Below are 21789 nucleotides of genomic sequence, written 5' to 3'. Positions count from 1 at the left end.
CAACGACGAACTAGAGCCTGGAACACTTCTGGATGGAGCGCTCATTCACCGGGGTGCATGTCTTGGCAACTTAGGTAGTCTGCTTCCCAGTTGTCTACTCCTGCGATAAAAATGGCGGACACGATCACAAGATGTCTCTCGGCCCATCTGAGAATCCAAAAGACTTCTCTCATGGCACTCCAACTGCGGGTGCCGCCCTGTCTGTTGATATATGCTACTGTTGCATTGTCCAACTGTACTCTGACAGGATGAGCATGGAGAAGGTGCTCTGCTTCTAGTAGCGCACTGTAAACAGCTCTGAGTTCGAGAACGTTTATTGGCAACCTGCTTTCTTACAAAGTCCACCATCCTTGGAAGCAATGCCCTAGAACCACGGCACCCCATCCTTTTAGACTGGCATTGGTCGTCACAATTATCCAGTCCCAAATTCCTATTCTTTGCCCTGCTGCAAGATTGCTGGTCTGAAGCCACCACAGCAGAGACAGTCTGGTCTGAGGAGACAATGTTACTCACTGATGTAGCTGAAGATGGGATCCTGACCATTAAGTCAACAGGTCTGGAGTGGAAACATCCGAATTGTAGCACCTCAAACGTCGCCACCATCTTTCCCAACAGGCAAATGCAAAGGTGTACGGATACTTTGTTTGGTTTCAGTACCATTTTGACCATCAGGCGGATGTCCTGTATCTTGTCCATCGGCAACAAAATCCACTGTAATTTTGTATCCAGAATCAATCCCAGAAAGAGTATCCTCTGAAATAAGTTGGATTTGTTTAAGTTGATTATCCAACCGTGTTGTATGAGAATATGGTACGTAAGCCGGTCATGGTCCATCAGAGTCTCTTTGGATGGTGCTTTGATCAGCAGATCATCCAGGTATGGGACTATGTTGACCCCCAACGTCCTGATGTGTGCGATTAAGACCGATATCACCTTGGTGAAGACACGGGGAGCCGAGGACAAACTGAAAGGCAGTACGCGAAACTGATAATGTTCCTGTAAAATTGCAAATCGCAGAAAAGCCTGGTTTCGGTACCACAAAAATGTTGGAGTAATAACACCTTCCTGTTTGGTCTGTTGGTACATTAATTAAGACTTCCAATACCAGAAGCGACTGAATAGCTGCCTGTAGAATCTCCATTCTGTCCAGAGACATTGGTAGACTCGTTGTGAAGAAACGATTTGGAGGTAAAAGAGCAAAGTCTATTTTGTATCCTTTTGATACCAAATTTAGAATCCATGGGTCTGCAGTTATCTGGCTCCATGCATACTGAAATGCCTGCAGGTGCGCCCCCACCTGTGGAGCCCCCAGGTGGGATGGTAGACCATCATGCCACTTGTTTTTCAACTGGTTTTGGGTCCGGTCGGGTAGTCGCTGTTTGTGGATGACCCTTACCTCTGCCGCCTCTACCTTGCGAGTGTGGCACCCGAAAGGACTGAAATGAGGGTTCCCTGTAAACGCTTCGGGTCAATGGAGCCCCGGAAGGTAGAAAAGCAGATTTCCCTCCAGTGACTTGGGCAATCCATTTATTTAGTTCCTCGCCAAACAAAAATTCTCCCTTGAAAGGTAGAGTTTCAGCGGCCAGCTTGGACTCTGTATCTGCTTGCCAAGTTCGTAACCAGAAGGTTCTGCGAGCCCCCACTGCCAAGGCAGAAATTCTAGCGTTAACTTGGCTAATGTAATTTGCGACAGTTTCTAAATAAGATGAAGACTCCCTGATATGTTCAGCCAGGATACGAAGTTCCTCTGTGGACATCCCAGAGTCTAGACCCTGTATTAACTGTTCTGCCCACTTATCCACCGCTCTGTTCACCCACGCACTTACGAGCGATGGCCTGAGTTGCGCTCCTGCAGCCGTGAATATAGATTTTAGTGACGTCTCCAGATTTCGTTCAGATGAATCTGTTAGTGACATGGCGCCTGGCACAAGAAGAATTGTCTTTTTTGACAATCTGGACATAGACACATCTACCTGAGGAGGGGTTTCCCACTTTTCAATTATGGCAGGTGGTAAAGGATAGAGGGAAAGACATTTCTTGGGAACTTGGAAATGCTTGCTTGGCTGTTTCCATGCCATAGCCAAATGATCATGCATCCGCTGAGAAAACTGAAAAACAACCACAGATTTTTCTTGGTTTGCGAATAAATCGTACTCCTGAGGCTCTGTTACCTGTTCCTCTGGAAAAAGTAAAACCGGTTTTACCGCCTTAAATAAAGGTTCCACTCCCTAAGCACACGTCTCAAGTTCCTGTGAAGGGTCTTCTAAACTTTCCTCCCATTCTCCTTCTTCCATGTCATCCTGCAGAGGATCCTCTGGATCTGAATCGTCCGAACGGAATACAGAAGGTAAAGGACATTTCTGTCTGACTGATGGAGCAGGTAAAGGGCGATGGGCTGACCCTATTAGATTCGACAGTCCCTCCACCAACTTTGTAAGACCTGTCACTCAGTGAGGCTCTGATATACGGGACTCGGCCAGTTCAGCAGACAAATTTGCCATTGCTCCCACCAGGGAGACGGGGAGGAGAAACTGTCCTCTACGTCGTAAGCAGAAGTACAGGCATCACATAAAAGAGACTTACTCTCTGACTGTGTACATGAATTGGCACACCTAATGCATTTAAAAAGCTTCTGGGAAGCTTTTGTATTAGATCTTCCAGTAATACTGTCAGATACACCACACAGAGGATTTAGATAGAATCAGCGGTGATGTGAAAAGAGGGAGATACACACAAACCTGCCAATTCAGATCCCCTGCTCCACTAACCAGTGCAAAAACCCCCCAGTGTACTCACAGTTCTTGTAACATCTGGGGTGCTTGAAGCAGAAGGATCTGTTCAGGACTGCCGGTTTTCTGACCGCAGTGCTGTCCACTAGATGCAGGGGAATCTTCTCAGTACTGCAGGTTCGATACAGCAGTGCTGGAATTGTGACGGTGTCTAATCAAAATATCGCTTGTCCTCTACCTGTAGGTGGGAGAGGGACAGGACACACGATGCTTAATGCACCTGCAGGGCTATGCAGGAAGTGCTGAGAGTCTGCATAACGCGCCACAGTAAGGTCCCCGCCCTCCTTCCTCAAGAACACGGTGCCTATTACAATAAAATGGCCATCGCTGCACACACCCAGCATGGGCACCCGCTAATACCCTCACTGTAGTGAGGAATAGGCATGCGGGACTATATAGCACTATACCGCCCCAGACAGGATCTCCGTTGCCATCACGGCCGCTTGTGCTATCTGGAATCCTCAGCGTCTGACCGTGGAGTAGTGGGAGATGCCGTCCAGCACTGGCCACGATGTGTGAGGAGGGAGGAGGCCACGGGCAGCGCTGCACCTACTCACAGTTTGAAGAACTAGCGGCTCACTTATGCGGGCGTGCAGACTCCCGAGTGCAGAGGGACTGTCAGTTCCTTTAGTGAGGGGCTGCAGGATCCTCAATAGGTGTAGCAGAAGCCTTTTGTATGGCCCTGGTAACCTCCCTGACAAGTGTCAGGTTGTCCAAAACTCGGATCCCCACCTTTGCAAGAAGTGGGGACGGGATATGCAGTGAGCCTTTTAGTTTTTAAAATATAATAAATGAAAAGAAAATTAATAAAAGGAATAAACTAATAGAATGCTGGAGCAGGATCCAGTATGACCAGCTCCCAAGGGCACATTTTCCTAACTGGGAGGCTGATAGGTAGGGATGGCCATCAACCATCGATGATTCAAAAATATCGATGGTTTATGGTCGATGTAGAATACTTTTGCCATCAATGGGGGAGAACCAGATGGTTTCCCTCTATTGATGGAAAGGTATAATCAAATACTTTTTTTTTTTAATGCGGTGCCAGGAAACGGAGCATAGCTCCACCCCCGTCACACCCGCTAAGCCCCTCCTCTGGTTTTTCATTGGTCCGTGGACCAGTCAGCATCTTTCAGTGGAACCATAGGCTTCCGAGTACCGCCCCCCAGCCCTGCAGGCTGGCATCTGTTGTCAGGACTTGCCACTCTTTTATCCAAAAGGGTCTCCCATTGTTTAAATGGTCTGTCTGTAGCCACCAAGCTAGAGACCTTTTTACATTTACTGGAATCTTTATCTTTATCGTCTGATGATTTCCGTTCCATTTGGTCAGAATAAGGTGCTGCAACGGTCTGGAGTGGAATTGCGCATATTGCACCATGTCGAAGGTTCATACCATCAGACCCAACAGTCGCATTACTGCATGGACTGACATTGTCTGGGCTTGCAACGCTTCCTGAGCCATGACCTAAACCTTGACTATCTTTTTCTCCGGTAAGAGAACTTTCTGTAGGTCTGAATCCAATATGGCTCCCAAATGAACCATCCGCTGTGATGGATTCAGGGACGACTTTTCCCAATTTATGAGCCAGCCGTGTCTCTGTAAACAAACTATCATCTGTTGAAGATGGCTCAACAGTAAATCTTGCGACTGTGCTCAGATTAACAGGTCGTCTAGGTATGGGAATATTCTTATTAGAGATGAGCGGGTTCGGTTTCTCTGAATCCGAACCCGCCCGAACTTCATGGTTTTTTTCACGGGTCCGAGCAGACTCGGATCCTCCCGCCTTGCTCGGTTAACCCGAGCGCGCCCGAACGTCATCATGACGCTGTCGGATTCTCGCGAGACTCGGATTCTATATAAGGAGCCGCGCGTCGCCGCCATTTTCACACGTGCATTGAGATTGATAGTGAGAGGACGTGGCTGGCGTCCTCTCCATTTAGATTATAAGAGAGAGAGATTTACTGGAGCTTAGGACTAGGAGGAGTACTGTAGAAGTGTAGAGAGTGCAGAGAGTTTACTAGTGAGTGACCACCAGACAGTGCAGTTTATTTAATATATCCGTTCTCTGCCTGAAAAAAGCGATACACACAGTGACTCAGTCACATACCATATCTGTGTGCACTGCTCAGGCTCAGCCCAGTGTGCTGCATCATCTATATATATTATATATCTGTCTGACTGCTCAGCTCACACAGCTTATAATTGTGGGGGAGACTGGGGAGCACTGCAGTGCCAGTTATAGGTTATAGCAGGAGCCAGGAGTACATAATATTATATAGTGAGTGACCACCAGACAGTGCAGTTTATTTAATATATCCGTTCTCTGCCTGAAAAAAGCGATACACACAGTGACTCAGTCACATACCATATCTGTGTGCACTGCTCAGGCTCAGCCCAGTGTGCTGCATCATCTATATATATTATATATCTGTCTGACTGCTCAGCTCACACAGCTTATAATTGTGGGGGAGACTGGGGAGCACTGCAGTGCCAGTTATAGGTTATAGCAGGAGCCAGGAGTACATAATATTATATTAAAATTAAACAGTGCACACTTTTGCTGCAGGAGTGCCACTGCCAGTGTGACTGACCAGTGACCTGACCACACTGACCACCAGTATAGTTAGTAGTATACTTATATTGTGATTGCCTGAAAAAGTTAAACACTCGTCGTGTGACTTCACTTGTGTGTTGTTGTTTTTTTTATTCTATAAAAATAAAACTCATTCTGCTGACAGACAGTGTCCAGCAGGTCCGTCATTATATAATATATAATATATACCTGTCCGGCTGCAGTAGTGATATATATATATTTTTTATATCATTTATCATCCAGTCGCAGCAGACACAGTACGGTAGTTCACGGCTGTGGCTACCTCTGTGTCTGCACTCGGCAGGCAGTCCGTCCATAATTGTATACCACCTAACCGTGGTTTTTTTTTCTTCTTTATACATACATACTACTACGACATCTCTTTATCAACCAGTCTATATTAGCAGCAGACACAGTACAGTACGGTAGTTCACGGCTGTGGCTACCTCTGTGTCTGCACTCGGCAGGCAGTCCGTCCATAATTGTATACCACCTAACCGTGGTTTTTTTTTCTTTCTTCTTTATACATACATAGTTACATAGACATCTCTTTATCAACCAGTCTATATTAGCAGCAGACACAGTACAGTACGGTAGTTCACGGCTGTGGCTACCTCTGTGTCTGCACTCGGCAGGCAGTCCGTCCATAATTGTATACCACCTAACCGTGGTTTTTTTTTCTTTCTTCTTTATACATACATAGTTACATAGACATCTCTTTATCAACCAGTCTATATTAGCAGCAGACACAGTACAGTACGGTAGTTCACGGCTGTGGCTACCTCTGTGTCTGCACTCAGCAGGCAGTCCGTCCATAATTGTATACCACCTAACCGTGGTTTTTTTTTCTTTCTTCTTTATACATACATAGTTACATAGACATCTCTTTATCAACCAGTCTATATTAGCAGCAGACACAGTACAGTACGGTAGTTCACGGCTGTGGCTACCTCTGTGTCTGCACTCGGCAGGCAGTCCGTCCATAATTGTATACCACCTAACCGTGGTTTTTTTTTCTTTCTTCTTTATACATACATACTACTACGACATCTCTTTATCAACCAGTCTATATTATTAGCAGCAGACACAGTACAGTACGGTAGTTCACGGCTGTGGCTACCTCTGTGTCTGCACTCGGCAGGCAGTCCGTCCATAATTGTATACCACCTAACCGTGGTTTTTTTTTCTTTCTTCTTTATACATACATAGTTACATAGACATCTCTTTATCAACCAGTCTATATTAGCAGCAGACACAGTACAGTACGGTAGTTCACGGCTGTGGCTACCTCTGTGTCTGCACTCGGCAGGCAGTCCATAATTGTATACTAGTATCCATCTCCATTGTTTACCTGAGGTGCCTTTTAGTTGTGCCTATTAAAATATGGAGAACAAAAATGTTGAGGTTCCAAAATTAGGGAAAGATCAAGATCCACTTCCACCTCGTGCTGAAGCTGCTGCCACTAGTCATGGCCGAGACGATGAAATGCCAGCAACGTCGTCTGCCAAGGCCGATGCCCAATGTCATAGTACAGAGCATGTCAAATCCAAAACACCAAATATCAGAAAAAAAAGGACTCCAAAACCTAAAATAAAATTGTCGGAGGAGAAGCGTAAACTTGCCAATATGCCATTTACGACACGGAGTGGCAAGGAACGGCTGAGGCCCTGGCCTATGTTCATGGCTAGTGGTTCAGCTTCACATGAGGATGGAAGCACTCAGCCTCTCGCTAGAAAAATGAAAAGACTCAAGCTGGCAAAAGCAGCACAGCAAAGAACTGTGCATTCTTCGAAATCCCAAATCCACAAGGAGAGTCCAATTGTGTCGGTTGCGATGCCTGACCTTCCCAACACTGGACGTGAAGAGCATGCGCCTTCCACCATTTGCACGCCCCCTGCAAGTGCTGGAAGGAGCACCCGCAGTCCAGTTCCTGATAGTCAGATTGAAGATGTCAGTGTTGAAGTACACCAGGATGAGGAGGATATGGGTGTTGCTGGCGCTGGGGAGGAAATTGACCAGGAGGATTCTGATGGTGAGGTGGTTTGTTTAAGTCAGGCACCCGGGGAGACACCTGTTGTCCGTGGGAGGAATATGGCCGTTGACATGCCAGGTGAAAATACCAAAAAAATCAGCTCTTCGGTGTGGAGGTATTTCACCAGAAATGCGGACAACAGGTGTCAAGCCGTGTGTTCCCTTTGTCAAGCTGTAATAAGTAGGGGTAAGGACGTTAACCACCTCGGAACATCCTCCCTTATACGTCACCTGCAGCGCATTCATAATAAGTCAGTGACAAGTTCAAAAACTTTTGGTGACAGCGGAAGCAGTCCACTGACCAGTAAATCCCTTCCTCTTGTAACCAAGCTCACGCAAACCACCCCACCAACTCCCTCAGTGTCAATTTCCTCCTTCCCCAGGAATGCCAATAGTCCTGCAGGCCATGTCACTGGCAATTCTGACGAGTCCTCTCCTGCCTGGGATTCCTCCGATGCATCCTTGCGTGTAACGCCTACTGCTGCTGGCGCTGCTGTTGTTGCTGCTGGGAGTCGATGGTCATCCCAGAGGGGAAGTCGTAAGCCCACTTGTACTACTTCCAGTAAGCAATTGACTGTTCAACAGTCCTTTGCGAGGAAGATGAAATATCACAGCAGTCATCCTGCTGCAAAGCGGATAACTGAGGCCTTGACAACTATGTTGGTGTTAGACGTGCGTCCGGTATCCGCCGTTAGTTCACAGGGAACTAGACAATTTATTGAGGCAGTGTGCCCCCGTTACCAAATACCATCTAGGTTCCACTTCTCTAGGCAGGCGATACCGAGAATGTACACGGACGTCAGAAAAAGACTCACCAGTGTCCTAAAAAATGCAGTTGTACCCAATGTCCACTTAACCACGGACATGTGGACAAGTGGAGCAGGGCAGGGTCAGGACTATATGACTGTGACAGCCCACTGGGTAGATGTATGGACTCCCGCCGCAAGAACAGCAGCGGCGGCACCAGTAGCAGCATCTCGCAAACGCCAACTCTTTCCTAGGCAGGCTACGCTTTGTATCACCGCTTTCCAGAATACGCACACAGCTGAAAACCTCTTACGGCAACTGAGGAAGATCATCGCGGAATGGCTTACCCCAATTGGACTCTCCTGTGGATTTGTGGCATCGGACAACGCCAGCAATATTGTGTGTGCATTAAATATGGGCAAATTCCAGCACGTCCCATGTTTTGCACATACCTTGAATTTGGTGGTGCAGAATTTTTTAAAAAACGACAGGGGCGTGCAAGAGATGCTGTCGGTGGCCAGAAGAATTGCGGGACACTTTCGGCGTACAGGCACCACGTACAGAAGACTGGAGCACCACCAAAAACTACTGAACCTGCCCTGCCATCATCTGAAGCAAGAAGTGGTAACGAGGTGGAATTCAACCCTCTATATGCTTCAGAGGTTGGAGGAGCAGCAAAAGGCCATTCAAGCCTATACAATTGAGCACGATATAGTAGGTGGAATGCACCTGTCTCAAGCGCAGTGGAGAATGATTTCAACGTTGTGCAAGGTTCTGATGCCCTTTGAACTTGCCACACGTGAAGTCAGTTCAGACACTGCCAGCCTGAGTCAGGTCATTCCCCTCATCAGGCTTTTGCAGAAGAAGCTGGAGACATTGAAGGAGGAGCTAACACGGAGCGATTCCGCTAGGCATGTGGGACTTGTGGATGGAGCCCTTAATTCGCTTAACAAGGATTCACGGGTGGTCAATCTGTTGAAATCAGAGCACTACATTTTGGCCACCGTGCTCGATCCTAGATTTAAAGCCTACCTTGGATCTCTCTTTCCGGCAGACACAAGTCTGCTGGGGTTGAAAGACCTGCTGGTGACAAAATTGTCAAGTCAAGCGGAACGCGACCTGTCAACATCTCCTCCTTCACATTCTCCCGCAACTGGGGGTGCGAGGAAAAGGCTCAGAATTCCGAGCCCACCCGCTGGCGGTGATGCAGGGCAGTCTGGAGCGACTGCTGATGCTGACATCTGGTCCGGACTGAAGGACCTGACAACGATTACGGACATGTCGTCTACTGTCACTGCATATGATTCTCTCAACATTGATAGAATGGTGGAGGATTATATGAGTGACCGCATCCAAGTAGGCACGTCACACAGTCCGTACTTATACTGGCAGGAAAAAGAGGCAATTTGGAGGCCCTTGCACAATCTGGCTTTATTCTACCTAAGTTGCCCTCCCACAAGTGTGTACTCCGAAAGAGTGTTTAGTGCCGCCGCTCACCTTGTCAGCAATCGGCGTACGAGGTTACATCCAGAAAATGTGGAGAAGATGATGTTCATTAAAATGAATTATAATCAATTCCTCCGCGGAGACATTGACCAGCAGCAATTGCCTCCACAAAGTACACAGGGAGCTGAGATGGTGGATTCCAGTGGGGACGAATTGATAATCTGTGAGGAGGGGGATGTACACGGTGATATATCGGAGGGTGATGATGAGGTGGACATCTTGCCTCTGTAGAGCCAGTTTGTGCAAGGAGAGATTAATTGCTTCTTTTTTGGGGGGGGTCCAAACCAACCCGTCATATCAGTCACAGTCGTGTGGCAGACCCTGTCACTGAAATGATGGGTTGGTTAAAGTGTGCATGTCCTGTTTTGTTTATACAACATAAGGGTGGGTGGGAGGGCCCAAGGACAATTCCATCTTGCACCTCTTTTTTCTTTTCTTTTTCTTTGCATCATGTGCTGATTGGGGAGGGTTTTTTGGAAGGGACATCCTGCGTGACACTGCAGTGCCACTCCTAAATGGGCCCGGTGTTTGTGTCGGCCACTAGGGTCGCTAATCTTACTCACACAGTCAGCTACCTCATTGCGCCTCTTTTTTTCTTTGCGTCATGTGCTGTTTGGGGAGGGTTTTTTGGAAGGGACATCCTGCGTGACACTGCAGTGCCACTCCTAGATGGGCCCGGTGTTTGTGTCGGCCACTAGGGTCGCTAATCTTACTCACACAGCTACCTCATTGCGCCTCTTTTTTTCTTTGCGTCATGTGCTGTTTGGGGAGGGTTTTTTAGAAGGGACATCCTGCGTGACACTGCAGTGCCACTCCTAGATGGGCCCGGTGTTTGTGTCGGCCACTAGGGTCGCTAATCTTACTCACACAGCTACCTCATTGCGCCTCTTTTTTTCTTTGCGTCATGTGCTGTTTGGGGAGGGTTTTTTGGAAGGGCCATCCTGCGTGACACTGCAGTGCCACTCCTAGATGGGCCCGGTGTTTGTGTCGGCCACTAGGGTCGCTAATCTTACTCACACAGCTACCTCATTGCGCCTCTTTTTTTCTTTGCGTCATGTGCTGTTTGGGGAGAGTTTTTTGGAAGGGACATCCTGCGTGACACTGCAGTGCCACTCCTAGATGGGCCCGGTGTTTGTGTCGGCCACTAGGGTCGCTTATCTTACTCACACAGCGACCTCGGTGCAAATTTTAGGACTAAAAATAATATTGTGAGGTGTGAGGTATTCAGAATAGACTGAAAATGAGTGTAAATTATGGTTTTTGAGGTTAATAATACTTTGGGATCAAAATGACCCCCAAATTCTATGATTTAAGCTGTTTTTTAGTGTTTTTTGAAAAAAACACCCGAATCCAAAACACACCCGAATCCGACAAAAAAAATTCGGTGAGGTTTTGCCAAAACGCGTTCGAACCCAAAACACGGCCGCGGAACCTAACCCAAAACCAAAACACAAAACCCGAAAAATTTCAGGCGCTCATCTCTAATTCTTATCCCATGTTTGCGCAGACAAGCTGGACTGCTTTATGCAGGGCATTGGCCTTCGACTCTATACGAGACGGGCTGGTGCAAAAAAATCTTTGAGGAGGCTGCCTCCTGAATGGGAACCCATACCCCTGAGACACTACCTTCTGCACCCAAGCATCTGCTGTTGACTGTTGCCATATGTGTGCAAAAAGAAGGAGTCAGCCCCCAACCCTGGAATCCTCCAAGCGGAGGCCCGTCTCTTCAGGCTGACGGTTTCTGTTCAGGTTTGGAAGCTGGCTTTTTGCTAGCCCACTGCTTCCTACCCCTGGATTTAAACTGGGTTGCTTAGGCTCCTCTAAGCTTTCGCTTTGCCAACGAAATGAGCGAAATCTTAAACACTTGGACTTAGGGTTATAAGCAGCCGGAAATCTGACCTTTTTCGATTCAGCCTCTGATTCTAGGATATCCGATAAAGGTTTTCCAAATAATATTTGTCTAACGTCCTAGAGGATGCTGGGGACTCCGTAAGGACCATGGGGATAGACGGGCTCCGCAGGAGACATGGGCACTTTAAGAAAGACTTTAGGTCTGGGTGTGCACTGGCTCCTCCCTCTATGCCCCTCCTCTAGACCTCAGTTTTATACTGTGCCCAGAGGAGATGGGTGCACTTCAGGGAGCTCTCCTGAGCTTCCTGACAGAAAGTTAGGTTTTTTTTATTTTCAGGGAGCCTGCTGGCAACAGACTCCCTGCATTGAGGGACTGAGGGGAGAGAAGCAGACCTACTTCTGTGAGTTTCAAGGCTCTGCTTCTTAGGCTACTGGACACCATTAGCTCCAGAGGAATTGGTACGCAGGTCTTACCCTCGCCGTCCGTCCCAGAGCCGCGCCGCCGTCCCCCTCGCAGAGCCGGAAGATAGAAGCCGGGTGAGTATGAGAAGAAAAGAAGACTTCAGAGGCGGCAGAAGACTTCATGATCTTCACTGAGGTAACGCACAGCACTGCAGCTGTGCGCCATTGCTCCCAGACACCTCACACAAGGCAGTCACTGTACGGGTGCAGAGCGCAGGGGGGGCGCCCTGGGCAGCATATAGACCTCTTTTGGCAAAAATAAGTATATGTACAGCTGGGCACTGTACATATATAAGAGCCCCTGCCAAATTTTGAGATTTTCAGCGGGACAGAAGCCCGCCGCCGAGGGGGCGGGGCTTCTCCCTCAGCACTCACAGCGCCTTTTTTCTCCACAGCACCGCTGAGAGGAAGCTCCCTGGACTCTCCCCTGCTTATAAAAGCCCCTATCTGGTTTTCCATATGGATAGAGCGGAATTGAGGACCCGTCCTCAATTCCTACCTAAGGTGGTCTCATCCTTTCATATGAACCAACCTATTGTTGTGCCTGTGGCTACACGTGACTTGGAGGATTCCGAGTCCCTGGATGTGGTCAGGGCTTTGAAAATTTACGTGGCCAGAACGGCTAGAATCAGAAAAACAGAAGCACTGTTTGTCCTGTATGCAGCCAACAAGGTTGGCGGCCCTGCTTCAAAGCAGACTATTGCTCGCTGGATCTGTAACACGATTCAGCAGGCGCATTCTACGGCAGGATTGCCGTTACCGAAATCGGTTAAGGCCCATTCCACTAGGAAGGTGGGCTCGTCTTGGGCGGCTGCCCGAGGGGTCTTGGCACTACAGCTGTGCCGAGCTGCTACTTGGTCGGGGTCAAACACCTTTGCAAAGTTCTATAAGTTTGATACCCTGGCTGAGGAGGACCTTGTGTTTGCTCAATCGGTGCTGCAGAGTCATCCGCACTCTCCCGCCCGTTTGGGAGCTTTGGTATAATCCCCATGGTCCTTACGGAGTCCCCAGCATCCTCTAGGACGTTAGAGAAAATAAGATTTTAAACCTACCGGTAAATCTTTTTCTCGTAGTCCGTAGAGGATGCTGGGCGCCCGTCCCAAGTGCGGACTACTTCTGCGAGACTTGTATATAGTTTTGTTGACATAAGGGTTATGTTATAGTTCCATCAGGTTGGACTGATGCTATGTTATTTTTTCATACTGTTAACTGTTTACTTGATACACAAGTTATACGGTGTGATTGGTGTGGCTGGTATGAATCTTGCCCTTGGATTAGCAAAGATCCTTTCCTCGTACTGTCCATCTCCTCTGGGCACAGTTTCTCTAACTGAGGTCTAGAGGAGGGCATAGAGGGAGGAGCCAGTGCACACCCAGACCTAAAGTCTTTCTTAAAGTGCCCATGTCTCCTGCGGAGCCCGTCTATCCCCATGGTCCTTACGGAGTCCCCAGCATCCTCTACGGACTACAAGAAAAAGATTTACCGGTAGGTTTAAAATCTTATTATTACCGACAAAAGGCAATGCTTCCAATTCTTTCTTGGACTCCGCATCTGCCTTCCAGGTCCGTAGCCAAACTGCTCTGCGAGCCACTACTGTCAAGGCTGAAGCTTTAGAAGCAACATCAATTGCTGCTTCTTCCAAATACTGGACAAATTGTCTTAAACGGCAAAAACGATCCTCTTGCTCCCTAGTAGGAGAAGGGATGTCATTCTCTAGTTCCTCTGTCCATTCGCCCATTGCCTTTGCTACCCAGGCCGAAGCCATAGCAGGTCTTACCACTGCTCCTACTAGAGAAAAAATATTTTTCAAAAGGCTCTCTACCCTTCTGTCTGTGACATCATTCAATGAGGTAGATGACAGTGGTAAAGCAGATTTATGCACGAGTCGCAGAACATGTGCATCTACTTTTGGAGGAACTTCTCTTTTCGAACAATCCACAGCAGGAAATGGATAATAAGAATCCCATCTCTTAGGAATCTTATACTTTTTACTGGGCGCTGCCCAAGACTCATCCATCATTTCCGTCAGCTCATCTGACGCTGGGAATTCAGCTTTCACTGATTTTGTTCGTTTAAATACAGGTGCTTTAGCTTTTAACACTGTCTTGGCTGGCTCTTCAAACGAGAAAACAGCCTTCACAACATTAATAAGTTCAGCTACATCTTCTGAACTAAAGCTCTGCGACTGATCATCATACGGAGTTGAATCTATTGTATCATCATCATCCGATGTATCATCTTGTGTAGTCTGCCACACAGACGTATCTGTCTTAGTCTTACCTGTCCCTTGGTTGCTTGTAGAGGCTACTGGAACCAAACCATAGGAAGGGAGCTGCATGTATGGGTTCATAGTGTAACCTAACCCTTGAGGTGTCTTCAATAGCGGAGTTAACCTGTCCGCTATTGAAGACAGAGTTTTTGCGAACATATTCCATGGTGGCTCTGTTGGTGGTTGAACCAACTCCTGTTTTTTACTTCGCTGAAAAGCGAAACAGTTTGCACACAAACCCTCATAAGTGACCAATTGATTCATATCAATTACCCCTGACTTACAAGATAAGCATGTTAGGGCTGTAGGAGTGCTTGATAAATTCTCCTCATCCCTTTTGCCGCTCACAGACATGGTATTAACCCGTTATTGACTACACAATTTGTGACTGAAAATCACCCTATATGTCAGTATATAGAGGTGAGATCAATCTGACCACAGTGCACCTGATTTGAGGGTCAGAACAGGACTGCATTACACAGAAAAGTCAGCACACATACTAGCAGTCAGTCACATGTTAAAGCATTAGACATTGCCATATGAGAATACAACCTCCATAACAACTTATACATAAGTAGGAAAATTGTACTTCTGTTTTAAACTGGTTCTTTTTTCAACATAGCATGCAGAAAACACAGTAATAGACAGGTCTCATATGCAATAGGTACTAAAAATTAACAATTCATACTAAGAAGTAGAGAGAATTTTTAGTACTGTATACCCTGCCTCCGTAGAGCGGGATACAGGGAGACTCACCACACTTCCATATCCAAGCAAATACGCTCGTAAGACGCTGAGTGGATTCAGACGCTACTGGTGTACACTGCCGCTCTTGATAACTGATAATGGACACGGACGCTCACCAACGGACACGGACGCTGAGCGACTTCCACGTGTATGCAGACGCTAAGGCCTGCGACTCTGTCTGGGCGGGTTTATCTCCAGTGTACACAACCGCAGCGTCTAAGCTGCGACCGAGTACCCTCGTGGTAGCATCTGAGCCGGAAGTGAGGTCATTTAGTTCATGAAACGAGAAACACGCGGGAAGTGGCCATGAACTCGGGGGAGGGACGGCCAGTAGAGCGTCTAAATCCCCCTGTTGACTTAAACTCCCAGGATCGCGGCCTCTACCTAGTCCTGGCGCCTATGATCCCCGGAGCGTAGCGCTGTTGCACTCTAGATGTTCGGCGCATCAACACACTGTTTGTAGTCTCCACCAAAATCAGTGTAGCTGTGTCCTGACCCCTCTAGTAAGAGGTAGTCCATAGACTCACCGTCTCCCCATGCTCCGGCCACAGCCTGGTTACGTCTGCTGGACCTGCTAGAACATCCGACACAGACACCCGTCGAGACAGCACTGATACCCGAAGGTAAGCGTTGTTGCGACCCGGTGGGAAGTTGTTGGAACGACTCTTTCTAGAATGCGTTTAGGACGCTGTTAAGATAAGTCGCTCAAAAAAACAATATAGTAAGTCTATAAAAATAAAATAATAAAAGCTTGAGGCTGCTCTCACAGCAGCTCTTTGACCATGCGGCTTCCTGCCGCACCAAGCAAAAAACTGATCTGACTGAGTCAGGGGGCGGGACTATATGGTGAAAGCCCCAATGCATCCTGGGAGGCCAGAAAGCTTGTGACCATGTTGGTGCCATTTTCGCTGTCGCTCGACAATATCCCAATGTTATCCTGTGGATAATCCTGTGGACCCAGCCAGAGAAATGTTACATTAAGTAGCAGCTTAAGTTCTAGAAGTGTTACATAGGTGAGATGTAACAATTAAAGTGCTAAAAAGTGTTACACTATGTGTTACAATAATGATGCCCCAAAGATGCCCAGCCACATCAGCACAGGGGGGCCCATGCCCTGAACACATTCCTTATACTGACATATTACATACATTTATCCAGGACTTACCTTTTATAGTGTCCATTGCAACATGTAGACTGCAAATACAAGGACCCACACTAATTAAAAACACCCACGGACAGGTGGGTGGGGTGCATGTCCAGTGGAGTCTCCACCTTCAAGTGTACATATCTGTACACAATATAGAATATATGGATGGGAAGGGAGGACTGGACTGCTCACCCGAATTCCAAACATAAGAGGTGTGATCCCATATATTCCATCAGGACACACCTGGGGCTGTGATTGCATATATCAGTTAAAGCGGCTCCCATGGGAAGCATATCAGAGCATGTGTAAATTAATTTAAATGCATTTACAGTCTTTTATTGAACTTCAATATCATTCGGTCTATTCCAAGAATCTACTTTTTCTGTAAATTATCTGTAATTATCTGCAATTAATTATCTGCCCACTCCCCATAACTACAGCACCATATGGTGCCTGACTGTCAATCACTTTACAATTAATCATCTCTGCGACCATCATTGCAAGAGTATAAGATGGTATAATTAGAATTCAATTCTGCTTTCTTTCCTGAGTTAACTATTGTTAGTTCACTCTGAACAGTAATTCTTACATTACTCCTGCTGTAAAACCAGATCAGCAATGATGTCAGTTACAATCATCTAAACTTATAGGGGTACATTTACTAAGCAGTGATAAGAGCGGAGAAGTGAGCCAGTGGAGAAGTTGCCCATGGCAACCAATCAGCACTGAAGTAACATCTATAATTTGCATACTATAAAATGATACAGAGCTGCTGATTGGTTGATGGGGAAATTTCTCCACTGGCTCACTTCTCCACTCTTATCATTGCTTAGTAAATGTACCCCATAGTCAGTTACATGCTAAACATATCATAGACACAGACAGATGCCTATTCTCTCAGAATGTTTGGGGAACATTAGAATTATACCCCTTTCAGATTGACAATAGCCGGGTCGCACCCGGGAATGTGTACACGGGTGCTTCTTAGGTGCGACCTGGCTTGAGACCCCTTCAGACTTGCGGCCAGACCCGGCATATTGCCGGGTTGGTGACTTCACCGCTGATGCTACAAGAGGCGGTGCTAGGAGATAATCATCTACAAGCACCGCCTCCTCCTATGCAGAGAACCGGTGCCGGGTCGCCTTGACCCGACTTACCCTTTCACACTGCATGCATCCAGGGTCGATTCCGGCTTCAACCCAGGTCGAGACCTGAGATGAAATGCCGGGACGCTCGACCCGGGATATTCTTTCAGTAGTAATTACATCACCACCACACTGCCACTCAGGTGGGTGAAGATTAATTATATGCATGCCCCGCCCACTTGATGACATGAATTGCATCATCACACTCTGCACAAAATCTTTTCTACCACACCCCCATATCTCCCGTAATTAAAATAGGAACTTATGATGTAATTTTGGCTGATCCCCATCTGAATAATAATGAAACAGCAAGGTACAAACCGATGAAGATGAGCAGCACGCCAACCACAACCTGGAGGACGAGCGATATGGAGATCAAAACGATGAGGGGGACATAAAAAGAGAATGTGGGTCCCTGCTCCATTACAGCTTTCAGTTGCGAAGCGTTGGCCATCAGGAGGGCAATATCCAGCATGCTCTCTGCTGCACTCTTCTTATTGGCGTAATGATTTATGTTCAAGTTTCTTCTGCCTCTTTCACGTACAGGTACAACCTGTAATGAAGACACAGATATTTAACATGATGGGAGAGTGAATGTAATACACATAGTGGCTTATAGCAGGATAGTCATTCTGGCCATAGAAGACTCAGCATATAACATTAGATGGAATACATATGTCATATGACCGACACCGGCATAACAATGCGAGTAAGTACGCTTACTCCGCTACTTGACCCTCCTAACCCTACCCACATCCCTCCTTTCTGCAGCCTAACCCTCCTCGGGGGTGCCTAACCCTAAACCCTCCCCCCGCAGCCTATACCTGACTTTTCCCCCCTCCGTGGCTTACCAATGCGGACTCACGGCAGAGATCGCTCGGAATTCAGACGTTCAGGATCCCAGCGCCGGCATTAAACACTTAACTGACGAGTTTTCCCTTCAAAATCATTCATTTAGTTGCTGCTTTCTTATTTTTTATCTAATATAGTTTTAAAAGTATTTTATAAAATGTTTAAATATTATCTTATGCACATCTGAAGAACAGATCTCCTAGTCAAAAACTGGGGGACACAGTGGAGCGGCGCCACCACATGTGACCTGACCATGGCAGTTAAGTGGTTAAGATCCATGTCGGATTGCTGGCGTCGGCATTCCAAGCACGGTCGGTATGCCAGCATTGGTATTTTGGCTACCAGGATGCCGTACGTCGGTATCCTGAATGGATCCCCATTAGACACTGCTTGGTAAGATATTTATTTTGGACTTCATTTCAATTTCTTAGCACATGTGCATTAGATAATCTTTTGCAATTAAGGGCTGTGGTATACTGGTAATTTTAACATTAAATCACAGCGATTTCTCACATCAGTACTGTCAAGTACTAAAATCTATTATTTAATACATTAATCTGTCACACTGCTTTACTTGATCAAAATGCCTGGGAAACCCTTGACAGAACTAGAAAACTGCAAAGAGAAAATCTGGGCCAGTTCGACAGAATAAAAACTGATAATATGCCACCCTAGTGATAAAACCAATCAGTCCCAGTTCTGATCAGGGCCATCTTAATGTATCGGCAAATTGGGCAGTTGCCCAGGACCCCACGATTCTAGTGGCTTTCGAGCAGAGGTGTGCTGGTGCCTTCGTAGCTTCTTTGGATGCAGATCGAGAATGCTGCCTGGTCGCTATGATTTCAAGTGACACATAGGGCTTAATTCAGAGTTGATCGCAGCAGCTAATTTGTTAGCAGTTGGGCAAAACCATGTGCACTGCAGGGGGGGGGGGGGCAGATATAACATGTGCAGAGAGAGTTAGATATGGGTGGGGTGTGTTCAAATTGAAATCTAAATTGCAGTGTAAAAATAAAGCAGCCAGTAGTTACCCTGCATAGAAACAAACCCACTTGCAGTACACATGGTTTTGCCCAACTGCTAACAAATTTGCTGCTGCGATCAAATCTTGAATTACCCCCATAATCAGAGTGTACCATGCAGCATTCTCTACCTGACTCCCAGTCTGCAGCCAGACAGTGAATGGCTGTCTGCATGCGGATTGGTGAATATCTCTGGTCAGCCACCAATCAGAGTGCTGACAGCTATTTACTGTACGGAAACATGTAGAGAGAGACTGTGTGGGACCACAGAAGAGGTTATGATTTGTTTTTCATTTATTCCTGTGAAGGGGTCGGTAGGGGTACCAGTGCATTGCTTTGCCCAGGGCCTACAATGCAGTTAAGACAGCCCTGGTTCTGATGTCATATCCTGTGTCTTCCGTCGCATGGAGTGGAGGAGAGACATGCTACATGGAGAAATGGGTGGAGAGTACAGACAGTATGGTCAGAATTCATTTTCTAGCCCTAAGTCATGTACTCAAAGTAGCCCAACATGTTTGTATCAGCAGTATCTATTTATACACACATTTATTTTTGGAACAATTTAATCTTTTGCCAAGTTTTTCCCACATCTATTAGATTGCAAAATAATTCCCACATTATATTCCGTACCTTACATAATCCAAAACCAATTGGCTGTGTACTTTTCATTACATTTCCTGTTCCTGCAGTCTCAACGGGTGTATTGTTTTACCACGCACTGAACGGCACAAAGCCAAATTTTCTGCACTTGTCAGTAGCCTGGTGTACAGGTATAAAAACACTCAGGTACACATTACCATCTGAGCCAGTGTGAGTGCAGTTGTTTTGTACTTGGTTTTGCCTTGTAAATGATTGGCGCTTTATAAATACGGGCAGCTTCACACAAAGTCCCACGCCTCCGGCAGCTCATAGGCTATTACATTTAGCCATTGGTCTTTGTTCAAGCATCAACACACAGTTTGATTGCGGGATAAAATTTATGGTGGCCAGTACAGGTAAACGTCATAACATGGAGGTTTACAAGAGAGCTTTTAGAAGAAAATACACTTTGAGAGAAAAAAGAAAAAAGCAAAAGTAACAACTTAGGTCCCTGCACCACCAACTGCCCCTCCAGTAAAGGATCTAAAGCAATACTCAGCCTGCAGCTGTTGCTATTCTCATCGCTGACTAGGGTTCCGACCTATTCAATCCCTCCCTCAGTTTTCCGATAAGTCGGGAAATTTGACTTGTTGGAAAGCATGTGGATCGGAATAATAGCTGCCGATCCACGTGCTTCTGTCGGAAACGGGACCAAATTCGACAGTTTTTGGTCCCGTTTCCGACAATCTCAATCAGACTTTAAAAAAAGTCGGATTGAGGAGATGAGACGGGGGAGCAAAGCGGCGGTCTATAGAGGCAGCAGGGCATCCCACCGGCCGGGTTCCTCACTCCTGGCAACGCTCCCCGCCGCCGCTGACAGTGCTCCCCTCCTGCCGCTGACAGAAGCAGCAAGACGGGACACCGGGAACTGCCAAATCCGACAGTCGGATTTGGCCGCTCTTTGAATAGGGCTTGTTGGATCCATTCCGACAAATGCATGTCGGAATGGATCCGACCTTAATTGAATATACCCCTATGAGTATAGCGTAGACACGGTGAAACAGAAATAGCTGGGGAAGTCTAAAGGAGCAGATGCATTTTTATATACTGCAAGGCTACTGTAATTCAGAGATGAGAGCAATACAAAAATAAAAACATGTGGCATATGGACAAACCAAGTTGTGAAGATACATGTATTGTTTTTGGTTATGCAGAGTAAATAGTGGCTACTTTTCTATATAGGGGTCTATTCAATGGTAGTCAGAATTGCTGTCTAGTCGGAAAAACGGCTGTTTCCGACTTTTTGTGGTCGAATCAGGATTAGACCTATTCAATGGGGCTGCCGTTTTTCCGACTTGTTCGAAAACACGTGTATCGGCGGATTAGCTGCGGGTTCACGTGTTTTGTTGGATTTGCGGCCAAATCTGAGAGGTTTTTGGCCCGTTTTCGACAATGTCAATCCGACTTGGCACGGCATTATCGAAAACATGCAAAACCAGTCGGATTTGTCCACTTGGAATACTGCACTGTCGGATCCTCTCCATCGGAGAGAATCCGACATGCATTGAATACCCCCGATAGACTACATTGCAATTTACAGTACAGCAAGGACCTCCCACCCCAATCTAAATCTGCAGTGCAACATGGGTTTGCCAAAGTGCAAATACTTTTTTCCTGCTTTGCTCTAAACACTGACGCACCCATTACGGGGCTGAGTCCTAGTTGCTCGCTACTGCAACCACTTTAGCATCTTTTGCCGTAGTCGCGCCTACAATTTTATGCTAATGTTATTATCGGCCCTTCTCCCCTTTCGAAGCAAGCGTGCATCTTAATGTGCAAGGCCTGAGATGCCCACCTTGTGCATCTATAGAAGCAACAAACCCTCATTTATACCATCATTTCCTCACTGCTAACAATAGAAAACCTTTGGGTTCAGCTGTCCCCAGGGTCGGCGCCACCATCAGGCAGCTGCCTATGGGCGCTGGCCACTGGAGGGCGGTGTTGCACGCTGCAGATGAATGATTCCTTCATTATTCCTTTAGCAGTGC

The 21789-nt window shown here is 46.8% G+C and overlaps 1 protein-coding gene across 1 annotated transcript in view; it reads right to left on the bottom strand.

The window, feature by feature from the left end:
• Positions 1 to 21789, bottom strand: part of NINJ1 (ninjurin 1) — a 126386-nt gene that overhangs the window by 24045 nt on the left and 80552 nt on the right. The window contains exon 2 of the mRNA XM_063940796.1: positions 17610 to 17841. Coding sequence (XP_063796866.1) covers positions 17610 to 17841 — 232 coding nt within the window. The remainder of the gene's footprint in view (positions 1 to 17609; positions 17842 to 21789) is intronic.

Source organism: Pseudophryne corroboree, chromosome 9 (assembly GCF_028390025.1).
Source record: "Pseudophryne corroboree isolate aPseCor3 chromosome 9, aPseCor3.hap2, whole genome shotgun sequence".
Taxonomy (NCBI): domain Eukaryota; kingdom Metazoa; phylum Chordata; class Amphibia; order Anura; family Myobatrachidae; genus Pseudophryne; species Pseudophryne corroboree.
Note: the sequence above shows the minus strand (reverse complement) of the source record. Positions and strands in the feature narration are given on the sequence as shown.